We start from the raw sequence: 22087 nt of genomic DNA on the forward strand, positions 1-22087 counted from the left end.
TTCTTGCAAACTTTATATTCCATGGGTGGATGGAGAAAGAAGAGGTTTAAAATCTAAACTAAAATCTTATTCAAGTTCAATCATAGATTCATGATAGTTTGTTTGCTATAAATGACTGCTCAGCTTTTTTAAAACTACTGAGGGTTATCTTGATAAAACATCACTGCAAGACACAAGTTTTAACTTCATTTGATGGGGATATGTTTTCATGTAAGTTTTTGAGGTTTGCAGCTAATTATAAAGATATTTTAATCAGATAATCTCCAAAAGTAGGAATAGAAACTGGACCCTTACTGACTCTTACCCATTACCTCACCAGTGCTTTTGTCCTCTCTGGGATCTTATTACATTCTGTATCAGGTGTGATTTTCATTGTGTTTAATAAAAATGTTTGAATCTGCATAACTTAGGCATGGTTTGTTTCAGAGCAAAATGCATTCAAAGCAGCCTTGTGCGATGTAAGTTCTTTATTTTACAAGGAGCTTTGTTTAGTAGTTATTTTATAGTCAAAAAGACCATTTACTTTTTCCTCAAGTTTCCTACTTGATTTCACGGAAAAATATAACCCATAATAGCAGCGGTGAGATTCAGCCAGTTCGCACCACTTGGACAGAACCGGTAGCTAATTTTCTGTTGCCCAGGCCCAGAATGGACTTCCGGAAGCGGCATCCACACAGAGAACCAGTTGCTAACATATTTGAATCCCACCACTGCATAATAGTATCCCAATAGCTAATATACTCTTGTTTTTACAATAGAACAGTACAGCTGTGATAGGGCTAAAGAATTTAAAATATGAAAAGAGATAAAAAATAAAGGAAACTAGTGCTTGAAACAGTTTTAGAAACAATAGTTGAAATAACTAATCACTTTTTAATTTTTTGCTGAAGGTCACAGAAAACAGACCAGATCATGAAGATTTAGAGCTTTATGCAACTTCCCGGGAGCGGCGGTTTCTAACTTTTGCCAGTTTAAAATTTGAAGGGCAGCTATTTATGACACCATATGATTTCATCCAATGTGTTTCAAGTGATGAACCAAGACGTAAGTAGGAAATTTTTAAAATTTCATTTTTAAAAGACTACATTATTCTTTCTATAGTGAACCCTCATAATTAAAGCTTCCTTATTGGTGGAGGCACAGCTCAGATGTTCTATATTTTTGCAGTTACGTATTTAATAAGTAGATGCTGTGATTGGTTGAATTCATGGTAAGTCATGTAATTTTGCTCATGGAGCTCAAATGCATAATATCAGTTTCTTGCAAGCCATGGGGCTTGCAATATTTAAAATGTACATTAGAAATTTGTTATATAAAGATGTTATATAAAAGGGAAAGGTAGGTAATACTTTCAAAATTATCACATCTTTTCAGAAATTGCAATGCCTTTTAACAGAAAAAACAAATATAGCTCTGAAGTGTTGTGGATTCAGTTAGCAGCACAAGCTTGGGGATTGATGCAGCTGATTGCAGATAGGTATTACATTTGTGCTCACATATAATTTAAATCTATTTAGAAATAGAGTCAATAGTGTTCCATTGCTCTAATAAAAAGAATTGTGGCAAGTTAAAGATTCAGAATGTTTATTAACATAAACTCTGCACAGATCAACTTGGTCATTTTTCTACATAGAAAAAGAAAGAAAATAGCCTCAAGAATAAATAGATTTAAAGCCTAATATATCTTGATCTGGGAACCAAAATATCTGAAAAATGGCCTTTTGTCTATATTTTCTTTTATCCCTGTTGAAATTAGGGCAGCAAGAATAGCAGCAAGATGAACAGGAAGTGAATAGCAGCAGTCTAAATCCATGGCTACAATGATTATTTGAAATTATAGGTAGCCCTTAGTTAGCAACCGCCTTATTTAGCAAGCATTCAGTCACAGCGGTGATGAAAAAGTAACTTTGTGACCAATCCTCCCATTTAGGACCTTCATAGAAGTGTCATTAAGTTCATTTGGGCCCAACCCTATTGGTAGAAGTAAATTCCATGAAATTTCTATTTATTTATTTATTTGTAAAATTTATTGACCATCCATCTTACCTCAGGGTAACTCTGAACGTGAGTTTTGCTCTAAGGATTCACTGAAAGCTAAAATCTTTTAGTTCTAGATCAGAGGTCTCCAACCTTTTTGGCACCAGAGACCAGTTTCATGGGAGACAACTTTTCCAGGGACCGGGGGGCGGGGGGAGATTTCAGGATGATTCAAGTGCATTACATTTATTGTAAATTTCTAAATAAATAAATAATGCACTTTGTTTCTATTATTGTATTAGATTAGACTACTTCCAAGAAAGTGGGAAGGAAAAAAGACAATCCTAAACTCAGCCTTCCAGCAAAACAAAACCAACATCCAGCATGCTGAGGAAGTGCTGAAAAAAACCATTCAAAGAGAGAGAGAGAGAGAGAGAGAGAGAGAGAGAGAGAGAGAGAGAGAGAGAGAGAGAGAGAGAGAGAGAGAGAGAGAGAGAGAGAGAGAGAGAGAGAGAGAGAGAGAGCAAGCCAACTCAGCACTGCGCAATTCTAGCAGCTTAGGAAAAGGTGCAAATGAGAGAGGGATTCCCTTGGAGACACAGTGCTTAAGGAGAAATGTACCTTCTTGCCTCTCCCCCATCCACATTGCAAGCCGGGTAGGAGTGTGCTTGGCTTGCAAACTTGGAGAGCTGCACAAAGAAAGGAGGAACACACAAACACACACACACTCTCTCACACACAATATACACCAAATTAAACCTTGAAAAGCAGGCAGGATGTTGCCAAAACATGAGGCACTTGGAAGAGCAAAATAAAAGCAAAAAAACTCCATTTGAAGTGCAATGGAGCCCAGTGGTCTTAGAAAAGGTGCTCACGAGAGAGAGAATCCCTTAAGGTGAAAGGTAGCTTCTCCCTGCCCCCATTTGCACACTGAGAAAGACACCTTCATACACACATACCTCAGGGAGGGGATCCCCCTTCAATGAAGCTTTGGGGGAGCCTCCAGTTGCAAGCTGGGCTGGAGCGTGTTTGTCTTGCAAACTTGGAGAGTTGCATGAAGGGAGCACAAGCCCAGCTGGGGTGCTTGGAGGGGGTGGAGGAGGAAAGTGAGAAAGAAGAGAAGGAGGAAGAAGTAGGAGGAAGAGGGAGCAGGACAGGAAGAGGAGGAGGCGGCAGAAGAAGAGGTAGCAGAAGAAGCAGGAGGAGGGAGAGGAGGAAGGACATGGAGCTCAGATGTTGCAAACCAGTTGCAAGGGCAGCTGTCAGAAGACCTTGCACTGAGAAAGACAGCTTCTGCCCTGCCACTCTCCTGCCCCTGCCCAGACCCCTGCTGACTTCCTGCATTCCTGGAGGTGGAAGATGCACTTTCATTGCACCACCAGCTGCACCGCCTGGTTCCTAAGTGGCTGCGGCCCAGTACCGGTCCACGGACCAGGGGTTGGGGACCCCTGTTCTATATTACATAGCTAGTATTTTTAAATTTCAAATAATTAATTTTAAGTACAACTTTAAGACAATATAAACTAGAGGAAAAATGACTTGTTCACATTATAATAATTTTCTACAAGTCTTACATGTGTATTTCATTCCAACATTCTACAAGCACTCCAACAAAATTAGCTGTTTCTTCAATATCATTTTTCTCTTTTTTTCTCTCTTTTGCTTTTCCTTGCTCATCCATTTCAATTAATTCAGTTTATGTCAATTACTAATCCCATTTTGTTGCAGAAGCTCTATTTTCGATATGGTTACTTTTTTAATGAGTTTATATTTTTTCATAATTTTTTTATAAAGTGTCATTACTTATTCAGATTTATTTTGAAAGTATTAGATTAAATATTATTATTGGTAATAGTGAGTCTTATCAGGCAAATACAGATTGTCAGGGGATGTCATGGCTGTAACTTAGACTTCAAATATGACAGTAGCAAACCAAATCCTCATTACTACTAAGAAATACATGAACATGTCCATAAAGTTTTACTATTTTTAGTGGAAAAGCTTTACAATTTTTTTCTTCCCAAATTTTACTATTTGTGAGTTACACCTTCCATTAAATATTAATTTATCATACATGTATTCCCATATGAATAAGATCATAATGATGAACAGTGCGTTTTCACATTTAAAATGTGTAACTAAAAACATTAAGACTAGAAAGGTTATTTCCTGACATGAGAAAAAAGATAGGATGAATATTAATCATGTCAGCCATATATAGTAGCATGTCATTAAATACTTGTTTAGGTAATTGGTTTTGTATTTGTTTTAGAGACAAAACAGTGGAAGACACCATCAAAACAGGTACATTACAATTCTCTTCCAAATTAGGTTTTATACACTGACTCAAGCAATAGTAACATTTGGCAAACTGTGCTCTTTCTCAATTTCATGTATGGAAATAATAATATTGGTCTGTGGTTGCTGTGCATGTGAGGATTGATTGAATAATTGATTGATTGATTGATTGATTGATTGATAATGGTGCCCATCTCCCCTATAAAGTGACTCTTGGTCTCTTTCTTTGCATATTTTATAATTTAATCTGCATTTTAATTAGAAATGTTTTTCAAGTGTTTTTCAAGAATGTTTTTAACCCAAACATTCAAATTCCATGGGACATTAACTTTATCATTTGTTATTCTTTTTTCTATGACTGTACAATCCTTTGTTATCTAGAAATATGTTAGTTGGTAAAGGTTTGCAAATGCACTGTTTATTATGAAGACAATGTCATCATCTTTTTTTAAAAAACTAATTTGCAGGAATTGAATCAGATACTTATTGAAACTCCACCAGTTTGGAAAGGATCATCAAAACTCTTCAGGAATCTCCAAGAAAGGGGTACTGAAGAATATTTGCTTTGTTTTTACTATGAAATTCTTTTCATTCTCAACTAGAGATTATAGTGTATACTGTTAACATACACAGTATTAGTACTACTAGTAGTATACTGTTCATTTGAATTTAGCATAAAATTCATAAGTCTATCTGCATCTTTTCTGAAAGAAAAGGCAGTCAAAATTAAGTTTGCTTTGCCTTTTTTGTTTCCTCAGCATCAGTATGGGCAGTATTTAAAAATTGTACACATAGTTGCTAACAACTGCAATTCGGTCCAGATTTCTGGTTTATGTTACTACCATCATAAGTTGAGGACTTAATTTTTTTATCCTTTTTGTAGTGGCCATTAAGTGAATCACTGTGTTCACTAAGCAAACACCACGGTTGTAATGACAAACACAATCTTTCAAACTGGCAAAAACTATGTCAAATCTTGGCCATAGGACCCTGCAACCAGTCATACAGAGGAGCTACTTGCCAAGTGCCCAAAATTGATTCACATGACCAGATGGCGGTGGTGGCACATTTTATGACAACCAGAAGTACTTTACAGGCTGTAAATCACCTATTCTGGGCCCTATGTGATTTTGAACAGTTGTTAAGCAATCAGTTATACGTTGAGGACAACTTGTATTGCTTTAATATGTGTTATTAGATTTACTGCTTTTTTTGCAATTAGTTTTGGTCATGTTTGTGAAAATTCTTCAACTCAAATTAAGAGAAAACTATAAGCTATTTTAAAATGTCTTTTATAAATACATTAATAAATAGAATCTACAATTAGACAAGATTACAAATAGTTATAATATATAATTCCGCACATAAAGTATATTAAACTAGTTTGTTAATTTGGTACTAGTACAGTGCATTACCCTTGTTTCATTAGTAACTTAAAAGGCACATTTGCACTGAGATTGGAAAAGTATTCAGAGATTCAGTATTATATTAATGCTCCTCATGTCTTCAAAAGTCATTACAGAAGAAATTTTCAGTTCTGGATTGGTGGTTTATGTTTCCAGTTACTTTGTCTGTATTAATATTTTAAAATGATATAACAATGTTGGGCAAAAATTATTTAAATGTGAGTTTAATACTTATATGATACTAATGCTTTTCTCATTATAATTTTTATTTCTCTACTTATTTCCTTTATTTGTACAATCATTCCTATAAGCTATGGGCAGCTAATAATCAAAATAATTTTATTTATATGTTTAAACATATAAACAAAACATTTATATGTTTAAACATATATTGCAAACAAATTTAACAACAATGTCAGAACTACCAAAAAGCCATATAAAATAATGAATCTGCTAGTTTGAAACCTCTCCCACATCATGCCCTCCTCCTGTGCTTGTTGGAATAGCCAGGTCTTAAATGCTCTCCTAAAACTCAGGAGGAAGAATCAGATAGTAATCACTGTAATCACAACAAGATGATTGAAGCCCTATCAATGTCACATGCAAGTACAAATGTGTGAAACTTGATTGGACGGCTAAAACCTGCATTCTCTCTGTTTTGATATGTCCCAGTCCATCATGCCCAAGCGATGTCTCTGGCCATCATGACTTCTCCAACCCAAAAGGGTGAATAAAAACGAGGGTAACACTGACATAATTTGATATAATCAGATAAACATAAGCAGTTTCACCTTCACTTCCTTCTCTCCTTTTTCTTTTCCCTCTCACAGAGAAATGGGAAGAAAAAATGAAATTGAACAGAACTAAGTACAGTATGTACAGGCAATAGCACTTTGGCTTGTTGCAGACACACACATTAAGTGTAGATTGTGATGGCAGTCCTATTTGTACCAACGTAGTTTCCTGAAATATTGAGGAGGAAAGTACATTGGCCTTGTGCTGTATATTATTCCTTCATAATAGTTAAAACTAGCATTTACAATCCATTGTTTATGAAAAGTTTCTTTGCAGAATGTTAATATATGCACAAGGTACAGATGAATGAAAACATTGTGCAGTCACATTATGAAAATACTAATCAATGATCTGATTTCCAGCCTTGGAACAAGTTGGAAATAGATTGCCTGTATCAATGGAGACTGCCGAATGTGGAGATCCAGGTTCCATTACTATTCCGTTAACAATCATGTACTTGTATAAGTTACAGACTCAGCTTTAACAAGTTGTGAGAATAAAATCAGAGGAGCCTGGTTAGCCCCCATGAGTTCCTGGAATAAAGGTGGAATGATATGCAAATAAATAATTTTACTATATCTTCTATCATTATTTGCTAATATTTAAGTAAAAATGATGCTAATTTGTTGATTTACTTTTTCAGGTATAATTTCTTACACGGAATATCTCTTTTTACTATGTATCTTAACAAGTAAGCATTCAGAGTACAATATATTTTCCACAGATCCATGTATGAATGGGTGTAATGTTAATGTTCTATGTGTTAATAAATAGTAGTTTATTTTTGCAGTCTCCTAGCAAAAAGTTACTAAAAACAATTGAAGATAAAATTACAATTTCTTTAGCTAATGTAGGATAATATTTTAGTAGCTGTTATGATAAAGTTATATCCTTTACTCTGCTGAAAAACACTGGCATAGCAATTACTATAGTGGAAATATTTAAAATTCCCTATTATTGATAGTAGACAGTAACAAATAAAATTCAAGTTTTACTTCTCAGTTTTAAATTGTTGGCCCCAATACTTGTGAAACAATTACCTGATCATACCTAGAAAGTATGTATGGGATTGTTTGGTTTAAAATTTTCTTTACTCAAAATTCTTTATATGGAAAATCAATTTACTCCCCATTTCTTGGATAAAATCATCAACATCTCAGAATGGGAAGGAATCTCTCTCTAAAATCCCAACATCTGGTGTCTTGGCAACAACCCAAAACTTAGTTAAAAGCTAACTAGCTGTGCAGCACAGTTAGTACTTAGAAAAGCTGGCTTTATAGTATTAGTTTTCTTTTGACAGCAACCTCAAGATAGATAAAATCTGTATAGTATTATCTTGAAAGGAAATCAAAAGACTGATAGAGATTGGGAACAGAAGCAACATAAACATGATACTGATTGGCAATGGGGACAGCAAATGTCACACTGATACCGGTATTGTACAATTTTTTGCCAACTCAGGAAAGTGACCTCATTAATTCAACAGTGGAATTTTATTAAATATAAAGTAATTTAGCATTTTTCCATATGAGAGGCTTATGCTATACTTAAATCTTTGCTGTTTACTATGTAGCCCACATGTAAAATGAGATTTCATGCGTCTATACCTTCTGGCATTCCGATCTCTGTAGTGTTTCAGTAATAGGAAGGCATAGAACATCAATACTTTTTGAAATATTGAAGAATGGCACAAATTTAATTCTCTTTTCTGAAGAAAGACAAGACTTTTGTAGTATGAAAACAAAGGAGAAGTGAGTATTGGGCTACCTTTTGGAGGTTGATAATAACATTTGTAGGACCAGAAATATGGAAAAGAGCATTCTGCTGGTATAATAATACATTTATGGAAAGGCTATTAGTGTTCTGCTATCATTCAAAGTGGATCTAGTTTTCTACAATGTCTTTGACCAAACAGAACCAAATTATGTGTAATAACAACAAATTTATATGTTGAAACACTGTATACTCATGTCAAAAAGGCAAAATGGGGCTGGCAGATTGATTTTACCTGTCATGGACACCTTTCTCACTTCAGTCCACAGGGAAGATTTTTGATGTAGCTGAAAATACATCTGGTAACAGAGATTTGCTGAAAAAAGTAGTGTGGAGGAGACATTTAATAAAGTTAAGTATAGGTATATAGCATCCCTTTTGCTAGTAATCTTAAACAGTTCACCTCTTTTTTTTCTTATGATTTGGAGATGTTGTATTCATATATGAATAGCTGCCAGTGTAGCATACAACTTGGCCTTTAATTTCAGTATAATTTTTAAAATTTTCTTTCTCTTACATCATTCTTGGCAGAACCACATGCTGGTTTTAGAATAGCATTCAACATGTTTGATACAGATGGAAATGAAATGGTGGACAAAAAAGAGTTCTTAGTGGTAGGTATGCTACATGTTACTTTTTAAAATTGTTACTTTTAAAAATGTTTTTTAACATGTTTTTAATTTTTTAAAACTTTTTCAAAGGAAAAATATATTTTGTGAATAAATGTTACTCAGGTTCAAACTTTAAAGGGAAAAAAATCTCATTTAGTAATATCTATCTTAACCAATTATTCTTCCAAACCTTGTATTTTTTTATATTCTTTGGTTCTTCATTTGAATCTTTTCTACTTGACTAATGTAACTTCTTCATATGATGATGATGTTGATAATATCAGTTGTTCTGACTCTTGGCGATTCTATGGGCCAGATCTCTTCATATCTTCCAATCTTGCACTGGCTGGTTTTAGCTTTGCTAGTGTCCAGCCATCATGTTTTTAAGTGGCCTGGTTTCCCTTTACCGCTAACTCTTCCCAATATAATCACTTTCTGCAGTGAATCTGATCTGGCATTTTGAAGGCATGAAATGATAGATATCTGATTTGCAAACATGAAGCACAGACATTTTGTAGATCACTATTGTGAAATCAGAGAGGGAAGAAGATTATGGTGCAGTTTCATCTAAATAAGAATGTTTATGGTTCATATTTAAAAGAGCCTGGATGTGAAAGGAGTGTAAATTGTGAGACCAACATTATAGAAAAACTTCCCCAGAAACATTTAATGTAAACCAAAATGTTTTCCAGTACCTGCTATTTTACCTTTGACTATAAGATGTAAATGATCTTGAAAGGAAACAGAGTGAGCTTTTATGTAAAGGAAATCAATAAAACAAAGTCTACGATATTACTCTTCATGTTGATACTTATTAAGTCTCATTGCATAAAGAATGTGAAACATGATAATGTAGAGTTTATAACAGCCAGAGGGTTTTTGTATACAGCAAAACATTAAAAATTATCTAAATTAAGTCATCAAATACTTAATAGTTTTTTTCTTAAAACACTGTTTGCTTATGTCATAGGTTTGAGGTCAGAGAACAGAGGGATTTTGTTCCCTTGATACAAGAGATGTTGTTTTGTCCTTCAGCTTTCAACAGTCAATCCCATTATTTTGTTTCAGACAATGTTCCTATGAAAAGTGCTCCTAGATTAATTCATGTTCACTGCCTTATTCTTTGGTATCCTGTAGCATTTCTTCTACACAAAAGGTTCATTTCCAGAAGATCAAATGAGCTTTACTGATGAATGCAACAAGATCTTCTTCCCTGTATCTGGTGTAAGGGAAATCAAAGCATGGAAGATTTTTTTTTTAAAAAAAGGTCTTTTTGCCTTTTCAATTACCAACACTCTCTGTACCTTTTTAAAAAGCTAACTTTAGAGTTGAGTCCAATGTGAGCTGTTTCAAATGTTCAAAGAACGTATGGTGTAATCTCTTGGGTCAATGCTACAGAGTGCAGGTGGCAGATTACATGATGGAGGCTTCTATATTTAAGAATGTTCTTTCCTTGAAAAGCTAATATGCCAGATGAAAGAAATGAGGCTAGAATCCTTCTTACTTAATAAATAGCTTTCTATATTTGGAAATTTTCATGAGAAAATAAAAAAGAATATGAAGCTACACCTATTCTGAAGTGGTACATTTTCAGTGGGAACTGTTATGCTTTTAATGAATACCAATATTGGTTCAGAGACTCAGCTTTTTTAAAAAACACAGTGCTTTTGTTAGTTATTAAAGTTATCATTAATTCTTGGGTTACATAGAAAAATTTCAAAAGTGAGTGTAGGGTGAAATTAGATATTCAATGTTAACATTATGATTTTATCTGATGATTCCCATTTCTACACCTGAGTCCCAAGTTCATTTGAAACTTAATTCCCAAGTTTAAAAATAAATACATATGATCAAATACACAAATGTTTGCCTTACATTCTCCCATACAAACAAATGCAAACATTTTTTTCTCTCATGCACATGCACACTTACTGTTGCTGTTGTAGGGTTCTTTATATTGCTTTTTATATTTTATTTTTATGTTTTATTTTTATATTATTTATTTATTGTTAAATTTGCATGCTACAACTCTGGGCGGCTTACAACAGCGAAACAGAAAAAATGATTAAAAAATCTAAACACACTAGCAAAGCAATGAAAACAATAAAAATTAGCAATAAAAGTACTATAATGTAAATTAAGAGGTGGGCGGAGGGGAAACGGGAAGCACAAAGGGGAGGTCATGTCAGCTAATTAGTCCAGTAGCCTCCTCCTATCAGGACCCCAGACCATCCAGCAGAGCCAGGTCTTTAGGCCCTTGCAGAAAGATAGAAGGGTGAAGGCAAACCTTACCCCAGAGGGCAGGATGTTCCAGCGGGTTGACGCTATAGTAGAGAAGGCTCTTTTGGATCCTACCAATCAAAGTTCCTTGACTGATGGGTTCCGCAGCAAGCCGCCTCTGCCAGCACAGGTAGAGCTGTTATTCATTGTTGTTTATTTTGCATTTTTATTCACTATTATGAGATGAGAGGCCTTACAATTCAGAGCAAATCAATTAATACAAGAATTGGGCTGAGGAAGTTAAGGCTGCAATATACCATCTGATAGACTTCATAGCACCTTTGGCCCAGGGGTTTTGCACCTATGCCATAATATTAAGTGTAGCATGTCAATCAGGTATGTCTAGAAGTTTTTGATCAAGTTAATTGAATCAAATGCAAACCTTACAGAGTTGGTTTCTGTTACTGATAAAAAAGTTGCAGATGACAGTTCTTTCAGAAAACTCAACATCTGTTTGCATGCATAGTACCTAATGGGACTGTCAAACTTCATTTATTAATAATTTGAGATTTCAGTGTGCTGCTAAACATAATATTGCATTTGATTTTATCTATGGGAGAATAGCAGCTAAAAGCTATCTAAAAACTATTATATTAAAAATAAATGCCAACAATATTGCTTATATTATTCATCTGAAGCTAAGGCTCTTTTTTTCCTACACTGGATCTCAAAGTACTGTATATGACAGTGGTATTGTCCATAAACATCATTAAAATAAATAACCATTTTTATTTTTTTTCAGCTGCAAGACATATTTAGAAAGAAAAATGAGAAGAAAGAAAGAAAAGGAAATGAAGAAAAGCGTGCAATGCTGGTAAATATTTTAAACAAATTTTAAAGGGTTTTTCATAATTCTTTGAATGTTGTTCTCAGTAATATCTAGGATAAGATTATTACATTAATAATAATAACAGCATTGCACATTTTCTTTTTTAATGAATATGAGCCCAAACCTTAACTGAAACAGAAATTGTAGAAGAACAAAATCAAGCAAATATATCTTCAGACTGATGGAAATAAACCATTGTTTTTCCACAGTACTATAAGTTTCAAGTAAAATTTTGGCTGATTTTAATTAGGAAAAATAGGTGCAGTGATTTTTAGCATTGCCTTTCTATCTTTTTTTAAAGTGAATATAGTTTTGACATGGAAATAATTTTATTGAGCAGCTAAAACTTACTACAGTAGATAGTACTGTACTCAGGATGTTTCTCACATGACTATCATACTGCAGATTTTAATAAACTGCAGTAAAATACTTCTGCAATTACTTTAATTGCTATTGGTATACCATTTTTAAAAGAAACCTTTAAAGTGTTCCCATCATCAATAATAACCACCTTGCTAAAATGTCTGTGTTATGGTATCTAATACCTAATATACAGTAATTATAATGTTTTTATTTGAATTGTACTTCATTATCATTTTATTGGGGTTTTTATTAATGTATCAACTGTTTTTATGGGCATGTATTTAATTATCTTTTAATTTTTGTAACTCTTGTTTTATTCTTGCCCTGTACACCGCCCTGAGTCCTTCGGGAGAAGGGCGGTATAGAAATATTAATAAATTAGATTAAATTAAATTATCTTAATTAAAATATCTTATATGTAACCTCCAAAGTCTTTGAGTTTTATTTAAGAGTAATTAATAACTCAAAAGTAAATGAGAGCCTATTGCAAATGTTACACTGGATATTTGCTAATTTGTAATATCTTCATCTTTCTAAGAGATTCTTGCTTGTATCAGAAATCCATCTTTTAACAATATAGATGAATAGCATGAAGGGCACCTAAGCCTCTGGAAACTTTTACTGGTAAAAGAAGAGATAGACACAAAAGAAATAAGTAGCAGGCATAATTAGATATTCATAAACAGATCATTTGTACCAATGAAGAGCACTTCAAATAAGAGTATTTCAGATGTTAGAACCAATCTTGCAATTTCTCCTTTCATCTCCTTCAGCAGCTTTATTCCTTTCTTTGGAAGAGCCAGAACCAACCAAAAGGAAAAGATTCTAATACTTTGTATGAACAATTATGACTTCTTAAAAAAATGTATGTATTCTAATAGGGATGTAATTCTGTTCCTTATTAGTCTTAAGTAACTGTATTTTTAAGGTTAGAATGCGATCTAAAGGTAACTAAAAATCTACGTATTAAAATGTGGCTTAAAACCTTAGCTATAAAGCATAGTTTATAATATTTTTTTAAAAAATATAGGCTTGCATATCTTAGCTAATTGCTGTTTTCTTTCCTTTTTACTACTGGTTTTGATTTGAAATTCAACTCTTCACTCATACTGCTTTATATCAGCGTCTCCAGCTTTATGGATACCACAGTTCTACTAATGTATGTATTCTAAACTTGTTTACTGATCTATAAGCAATAATTTTTATAATATAAATATTCTTTACAATACAGTATATTTGGCAATGATTAGATTCATATAGTCACTAAGCCAGGATGGGTTTCATTTGATTTTGGCTTAGCATGTGTTAATTCAGCAACTGAATCAACTGAATAACTATATAACTGTAGTTATACAAACTATGGCTTAGTGTAATTTATGGAGCAATTCATTTTTAAAGCCACATGTTCATTGTAAATCAAGAGAAATTAATTGTTGTAAGCCTAACTTGGAAATTGTTTGGTTCTATAATACTGAGGTAGAAGGACAAGACAGTCATTGTGTCTGTCTGTCTGTCTGTCTGTCTGTCTATCTATCTATCTATCTATCTATCTATCTATCTATCTATCTATCTATCTATCTATCTAAATTTATATGGCTGCCCAACTCACTCTTAGTGACTCTGGGCAGCTTATCAAGATTAAAACCCAGTATAAAAGCAATAAAAAAGCAATCACATTCAGCTCTACCCCACTCCAATAACAATAATCAAATAAACCATTTTTATTATGTTGTTCACCAAGACAGTTCCAGATTTACACTATAGGTGGGTCAAAGGGCCAAAGAACAAACTGATGGGAGATGCATTTGCTTTTGACCTTCTACAAATATACTGGAAGTTTTTATTTGCAACCTGTTCTGCTTTCTGTAGAAGTCATATTTATACTTTTTTGATTACTGTAGATTTTAAAGGTCTTAAAACTCAGGACAATGACATTTCTTGACTATGACTTAAAATTCAAATCTTAGTATTTGTAGTGAGTGATATAATTATATGTTTCCTTTGTATACTGCCAGTTCAATTGAGTTCACCATACCATATAGGTAATTATTAATACTACAGTAAAATAGAACCACCCTGAGAATGAAGACTAGCTTGTGTGGTCTAAAAGAATTAGAGCAAGAGATCGGCAGACAAGAGAAAAACCAGTTCAATTATGAGTTTCTAATTTTAAGCAATTAACTTTCTGCTGTTTTAAATACAGTCCTTTTTAGTACCAGTAACATTCTTAAATATTGAAGGGTAATAATGAGCCATTAAGGACATAGCATAGAAACAACTGAGCTGAGTCAGAGTAGAGAAACTTACTGCCATACCTTCATATTATGTATTACTTTCTCAGATCATTGTTTGATGCATACAGTAAGCATGCATTGCATGTGCTAACAAATGTTGGATGAAAATGAAGCATGTACAGTTTGAGAAATACTAATTCTGTATTGATCATATAAGTATCCTGAACGATTTGCTGGATATTGAGGCAGTAATAATAATTGGTACCCACCAACTTTCAATCATTATCAAGGCACTGAGGCATACAAAGGCATACAGTTTTTCTCTATACAGTCAGTAGTTTAATAGGCTGACACAACGTATTTGTTTTCTGAACCTGAATATTAGGTAGATGTACATCATACAAGAACAGGAGGTCTCTGTTATTATTAAATGTTAGTCTGAACAAAAGAATCTCAAGCCTGAAAAATTAGGGTTATTATCATGAGTTATGTTTACATGAGATCCAAAGCTTTTTTCTCCTACTCATTTTCAAAATATATACAATGGAGGGATATGCCCCTCATTTTTTAAAATTTATAAATAATCAGTAATCATACATCCTTTACACAGAAAGATCCACAGACTGAAGAGTGGACGCTACAATTTTTAATATTCACTTTGTTGTCTCTTTTCCCTATATCACCACTGTCATGTTCAATCTCAGTAATTCTCACTTACCAACCATTTGTTCAGTGACCAAAATTATGTCAGGTCCCTGTATCCAAAAGGTCACGTGATCGCAATCTGAGTGCTTCGCAACTGGCTCACACTTACAAAGTGAGCATCCCACAGACACAATTGCCATTTGTGGCAGCGCAAAATTGGTTTTAGATAGAAATGTTCATTCTTAGGCTTACCCACTTGGAATTTCATTCAAAATTAATGTATTTCTTTTTTAGGTAATATTTACTAATAAAAATCTCAGTTAATATTTTGATAATTCCTACAAGACTGACAAACCATTTAAACATGGTGTACACATTATAAACCACACTTTATCATCTAACATTCCACTAGAGAAAAACTAAAAGCAATATAATTTCTTAGCATATAATTAAGGATACCTTTCTTCTTGAAGAAAACTATCTACGTTGGATAGCAGCATTCAAGTGTGTGTGTGTGTGGTATTGAGAGGCTATGCTGGCTTCTGATGAATATTCTATTTATCATTCAGCCAAAGCTGACCACTGACTAAATTTTAAGAGAGATGTCTGGGTCACAAAATAAATAAAATTTAAAGTCCTTAATTCAATTTTACTAGATTATTTTAAGAGTTCTTTTAATCTGATGTAAACAGTATTCCACATCAGGCTTCTGTCAGAGAAATCCATGGGACTTGTCAGTCATAACTGGTTGAAGGATAAGCCTGTGCAAATCCTTTCTACCAATAGGCCAGGAAGAAGTTACAAAGCTTCATGAGCCTGGCCATAGTTGCTTCAACGATTTTAAGAAAAGTATTAACTTCATGATCCCACAGATAGTGAAGTGATTGCACAACCTTACAAAAGGCCAGTTGATTTTAATAAGCCTTAAGGGTCCCTTTCTCTGGAATTGAAACACATTACTATTTTTTTCCCTTAAACATGGTGGAAAAATGCATAATCGAGTAATTTGAAATTAACAGACTAAAATGTTCTTTCTAATTGTGTACATCTACTTAATATATACAAATACTCTTTCAGGTTTGCTTTTCCATCTGTATGTAATTTAAAACTATATCTTTTAGAAAATTAAAAAAGTTATTTGTTTTTAAGAAATCATTTACCGTAATTGTAAACGTATATGATAAATAAAGAAATGACAGTGTATAGCTGTTGTTGCTGACTGATTTTTTTTCCTCTCCCCAACATCTATGCATTCTCAAAATTCTACAGGTGCTCAAAACAGCTGGAGAGAATCTTGTTCCAAGAAGCTATTGGGACACTCTGAGACGTAGCACAAGTCAGGCACTCTTTTCAGACCTCGCAGAGGTATAATAAAACCTCTGTGTGGCCCAAACATGTCTTTCATTGCTTCCCATGCAATTTTATTGTTTTTCCTCAGTGTAAATATTCTTTAAAAATATTTCTGTCTTCCCTTAGGCTTTTTTTTATTTGTCCCTTGGCATTTCTTCGGTACCTGTATTTATTAAGCATTTATCATTGGATTCAGAGTGTTAGTCCTTTGAGCTATAGTATTTAATCTTCACAATGACAAAATTAATCTTGTGTTTTGTACATCAGAAATATTTGACGCTTATTTACTTTGTGACATTAAAAAATCCATAATAATAAATATTTTTCCCACATGCTTAGAATTAGACTTTACATTTGAAGGTTTGGAAACCTCCTCCTGAAAACCTCCATCTGTATTAGGGTTACAGATTCTTGGATATTGGCCTAAATTGATAATCTTCTATGAAATACCTGATAATAAAGCTTCATCCAAGCTAAATTCAAAAATTTTGGAAACTTTTCCACATATATGAACAGCCAAGAGCAGCTTCTGAAGAAGAATGCAAACCTGGCTAACAATATAAATACTTTAATGGTTTGAAAAGAGGTTTCTCCTTCTACTGGAAAAGCACCTGTAGCAAATAATAATAAATTTGTATTTTTAACATAGTCTTGACAATGCAAAAATGATATGAGAAAGGAAAAGAAGATGGGAGAAAGAAAAGAAAACTAAATAATTCAGTCCCAGTTCATAAATAAGAACCCTTACAGCTTGTAAAGGATATGGGCTGCTCAATAAGTCTTGCATGAGATAATCACCTAGGTGTGATCCTGTTCTTGCATAGCAGTGCTCCTGATGACCTCATCCAAGCCTGTCAGAGAAATGCAAGTTCTAAGAGAAAAAATATTACTCTGCTCTCTCCCCACCCCCCTAGAAATAATGCAAAGTACTCTACTACAAACAAGAACTGTAGTTTTCTACCAGATAACTACATCTGGATTCTGTCTCTTATGAAACTGAAAATTAATTAATCAGGTATGAAAAATCCATGCCTGATAATATTTACTACCAAAATTTTAAATAGTAAATTTAAATCAGAAATTGTGAGTTTATATTTTAATCTATAAAGCAGTTTCTTGTAATCCCAAACTGCATTCATATTTGAGGCTTTTCCACATAAGTAGTAGAAATCTTGACATTTTCAGATGTATAGATTTTTCTGAGACACAGAATCTTAGGACCAAAATCTGATAAGTATCTAAAGTAGATCTTAATAAGTTTATTTCCCCCAACAAATTAATTTTTCATTTCTTATATTAAAGAAGCAATTTTAAAAAATGATTTGCCTTTTTTAGCATAATTCAGCTAAAATATAAAACATCTTGTTTAATTTCTGTAATTCATTTCATCCAATTTCAGACTGTTTTTAACTATCACTGATATATCCTTACATTGGTATTTTATGTTTGTTAAGACATTAATAGATTATTTATATGATCTGTGAGCAAGATTAATTTTTATTTATCAAATTTAGACACTGCCCATCTCACTTTCCAAGTGAATCTGTCACTTTCCAAGTGACATTGATATATTAATTACTAACTATATAAAAATTAATATATTAATTACTAACTGGTTTTGCAAAATATATATTAGTTTGATGAATGAATTAATGATATTTTAAATAAAATTCATTGTTAATATCTTGAGTTATTTTTGTTTCTAAAATTATGCATTGAATTTATTATCAACTGCTAATGTGTTTTTAAGCGTGCAGATGACTTTACAAGTTTACACCCTGATACTACGTTGCTGATACACTTTTTTGGAAAGAAAGGAAAGGCTGAGCTTAACTTCGAAGATTTTTACAGGTGACTTTATTTTATACTTTGAATATACATCACATTTTCATGTATGTCTTATATGTTTGGAAGGTATTTTTCTGATCTTAAATAAAAAGAAAAAATATCTACTTGGATGAATTTGTTGATAGTGCTAGAAAAAAAGACATTTTACCATGAAATGCAGAAAAGCCAAAAGTGAAGAGCTATTTAATAGACATTTTTTAAAAAATAAAATAATTATAGCAATGCTAAAAGGAATATGGACTTTAGATTTTAGCAGATAAATTAATCATATGAATTATTCATAGAGAAAATGAGAATGAACAAGTGAATACAAGCAACTTGATTTCCTACAACATATTTACAAATCTAGATCCTTCAGGCATTGTTTAAAGGAAAATACTTTTTTACGTATGTTGTTTTATCTTTTGTTGTTTGAAAGATATCATAGTTGAATATTTTGTTGCCAGTTTTTTAGTCTCTGAATTAATAGTAGGAAATATTCTGCAGCAGAATTTAAACATTAGATATATTTGCTATTACTCCCCTATCTACCCCATAATCTTTCAGACTCTGATATCAATATTTTCATAAACTAGGTTTATGGACAACCTTCAAACTGAAGTTCTTGAGATAGAATTCCTTTCCTATTCTAATGGAATGAACACCATCAGTGAGGAAGACTTTGCTCATATACTGTTAAGATATACGAATGTGGAGAATACCTCAAGCTATCTGGAAAATGTACGCTGCAGTATCCCAGAAGAACAAGTAAGATTTCCAATAAGAGACCCAGGTGTCTGCAGAACTTTCATAGCCATATTCATTTTAGCATCCCAATCTTGTTAATTATTAACTAGAGAATTTTAAGTTTAAGTTTATTGAATTCATATACCGCCCTTTTCCCGTAGGACTCAGGGCGGTTTACAAAGTATTTAAAAACATCAATACAATACAAGAGTTAAAAACAGTTAAAATAATTAAATTTGATCCAGATAGATATGCTTAAATCTGAAAGCTACAATTCATTCATAGCCCAAGACTGAAGATGCATAGTGCCAATACAATCCTTACTGTATGCAAGGAATGTGGGAGAGGAGGAGAAATAGTTTACATTGAAATACTTATTTTTAAAAATGTACAAAATTCCAAAATTACGTTTGTGTAATTCTCCATGAAATAACTCTAGTGCCTTTTATAATGAATAAAAATTCTACAGATGAATCTTTTAACTTGCTGACAGAAAAAAATCCTCTTACTATAATTCTGCTTATTACATCATCACCAATGTCATTGAAATGCCTTTAGATTAAACATTGGGAATAATGTTTTATCCCACCATATATAATTTTTATGTATCAGATTTTAATGGAACTCCAATTTCAGCTAATTGTTACTCAACTATTTTTCTTTACAAACGCTATGCTAAAATAACATATATCCACATGTTTTGTACTTTATCATTTAGTAAAATGATTTATTTGATTATTATTATAATCAAATTTAAGTTCTATCAAATTACAGAATCAAGTAGAATATGCATCCATAAAAAATGAGCAATGAAATTGAGTAATTCATCTTGCTGATTGCTGAAAGCCAGTTTGGTGTAGTAGTTATGCTGCTGGCCTAGAAACTAGGAGACTGTTCTAGGCCTGCCTTAGGCTTGAAAAATGGCTTGGTGACTTTGGACTTTAGGATGTTTTTTCTTCCTGCTTTTATATAATTCAAGGCAATAAACAGACTTAATACTCCTGCCTCCTGTTTTTCCCACAAAAGCAGCTGGCTTTCATGTCTAAGGCAGAACTATAACTCACAGTCTCTGATTTCTAGGCCAGCACTTTAACCATTATAGCAAACTGACCCTCAGTTCACATCTTAACATGAATTAATTTGTAATAAGCCAGCACTGAGTTCAGCGGTTTTTCAATGTCTAACTTGTGTTGTTAGATAAGTAAATAAATAGAAAATCAATATATTGGGAGAAAAAAGTGTTGTCAGGAGCATATTTCAATTATATAGCAATCTAGTGGAAGCAGAATTTATCATTGTTGATATTAAAGGAAGCTTTTCTCACATGGGATATTTTTAGCATAATTCTTATTTGTAGAAGGATCAGGTTTAACTATTTGTGAATCACTTGTAAACAGTTGGATTTCTTTTTAAATACTATACTATTCAATATACTTCACTTTTGGTTAGGTGAGCTAAGAGGAAACAAACAGCTAACATTTAGCAATTTTTAAAATTCCAATCAGTCATGTCCATTTCTCACAGACTGCATGGACAAGTTCCTGCAGTTTTCTTGACAAGATTTTTCCAAAGTAGTTTGCCATTGCCTCCATCTTAGAGCTGAGAGAAAGTGACTGGCCCAAGGTCAGCCCGCTGGCTTCATGCACAAGGCAGGATGAATTGACAATTTGTTGGTTTCTACCCTGATGCCTTAACTGCTAACCAAACTGGTCATATTCAGCAGTTAATAGAAGCTAAAACATTTAGTTACTCTTACATAGATATTTCACTTGCAACTAAATTAAGGCATACTATTTAATTAATTAATTAATTAATTAATTAATTTGCCACCTATCTCACCAGAAGGCAACTTAATACTAAGAACAGACTATTAATGAGACATTGAAAGGAAATATAAATAAGCAAGTGCTAATTATAGGAATAAAGGAGACAGAACATTAATAGATTTTTCTACTTTTTCTACTTCCTCCAAGGAGGAATCAGAGGGCTGGTAATGTGTCTTTGCTTTGCCTCAGCAAGATAAAATTTCAGCAGTGATAACTCAGAAAACAGGAGATGCCACATGAACAGATTGTGAAGACTTCCATTCCCCTGAGAGGATTGTTTGCAATATATTATTGCTGTTTAATTTAAAACTCATATTTCTATCCAGGGAACAGTCTACCCTGCTCTGTATGTGAGATCAAATATTTACTGGCATAGATCAGTTGTTGTTTACATTATTTTTATCCTACCTTTATCTTTATAAATATCTCAAGGCGGCAAATGTACAGTATATAACATTCCTTCCTCCATTTTCCCCACAACAGTCATCCTGTGAATTGGATTGTATTAAATCTAATCACTAGACCAAATTTACTCTGTTGTTGTAATACATATGAACTCTGTACCTGCCCCTGATTAGGCAGCCTCAGCATAGATGTTAGACAATAAGTTATAACAAAGATTACACAACTAATTCAGGAAAGGATGCTGGTAAGCAGAATGATGGATAGTCCGGGGCTGGCCATTCTGTCCTAGCAGCATGCATTCAAAATTGGCATATTGTGTAAAAGAGCACGTGGCCAGCTATTTTTAACAGATCTGTACAATTCTATGAACGTGACCAAATTTTGCTATACGGTTTGTAAAATCCGATACATTTTAATCCCATCAATGATCTAACTAACTATTGTTTTATTTTGTTTCATCTACAGTTAACCTGTGGGATTCTAGTAGGTGAAAAAATAGGATACAGAACACATAGGCTGAAAAAATAGAGAACAGTGATTCAGATGTAAATGTTTTCTCTTAATTCTGCTAATCAATTGGCATCACATTTCCAGGAGATAATCCCTATTTTAGAATTGAGTTGGCAGTGTTAGACAGAAATTATTCTGAAAAGCTTATATCAATGATAGAGCATGTAGAAGTTAGGTTAATGCGTGAAAATGTGAAACGAGTCTCAGTGTT

At 33.1% G+C, this 22087-nt stretch overlaps 1 protein-coding gene across 1 annotated transcript in view; it reads left to right on the forward strand.

The window, feature by feature from the left end:
- The window catches only part of MICU3 (mitochondrial calcium uptake family member 3), a 57421-nt gene that overhangs the window by 20134 nt on the left and 15200 nt on the right, over positions 1 to 22087 (forward strand). Inside the window, exons 2-11 of the mRNA XM_081332726.1 lie at positions 891 to 1044; positions 4250 to 4281; positions 4743 to 4821; positions 7120 to 7167; positions 8781 to 8863; positions 11883 to 11954; positions 13456 to 13491; positions 16481 to 16576; positions 18312 to 18412; positions 18985 to 19156. Of these exons, the coding sequence (XP_081188852.1) occupies positions 891 to 1044; positions 4250 to 4281; positions 4743 to 4821; positions 7120 to 7167; positions 8781 to 8863; positions 11883 to 11954; positions 13456 to 13491; positions 16481 to 16576; positions 18312 to 18412; positions 18985 to 19156 (873 nt within the window). The remainder of the gene's footprint in view (positions 1 to 890; positions 1045 to 4249; positions 4282 to 4742; positions 4822 to 7119; positions 7168 to 8780; positions 8864 to 11882; positions 11955 to 13455; positions 13492 to 16480; positions 16577 to 18311; positions 18413 to 18984; positions 19157 to 22087) is intronic.

Source organism: Vipera berus, assembly GCF_964194415.1.
Source record: "Vipera berus genome assembly, chromosome: 7".
Taxonomy (NCBI): Eukaryota; Metazoa; Chordata; class Lepidosauria; order Squamata; family Viperidae; genus Vipera; species Vipera berus.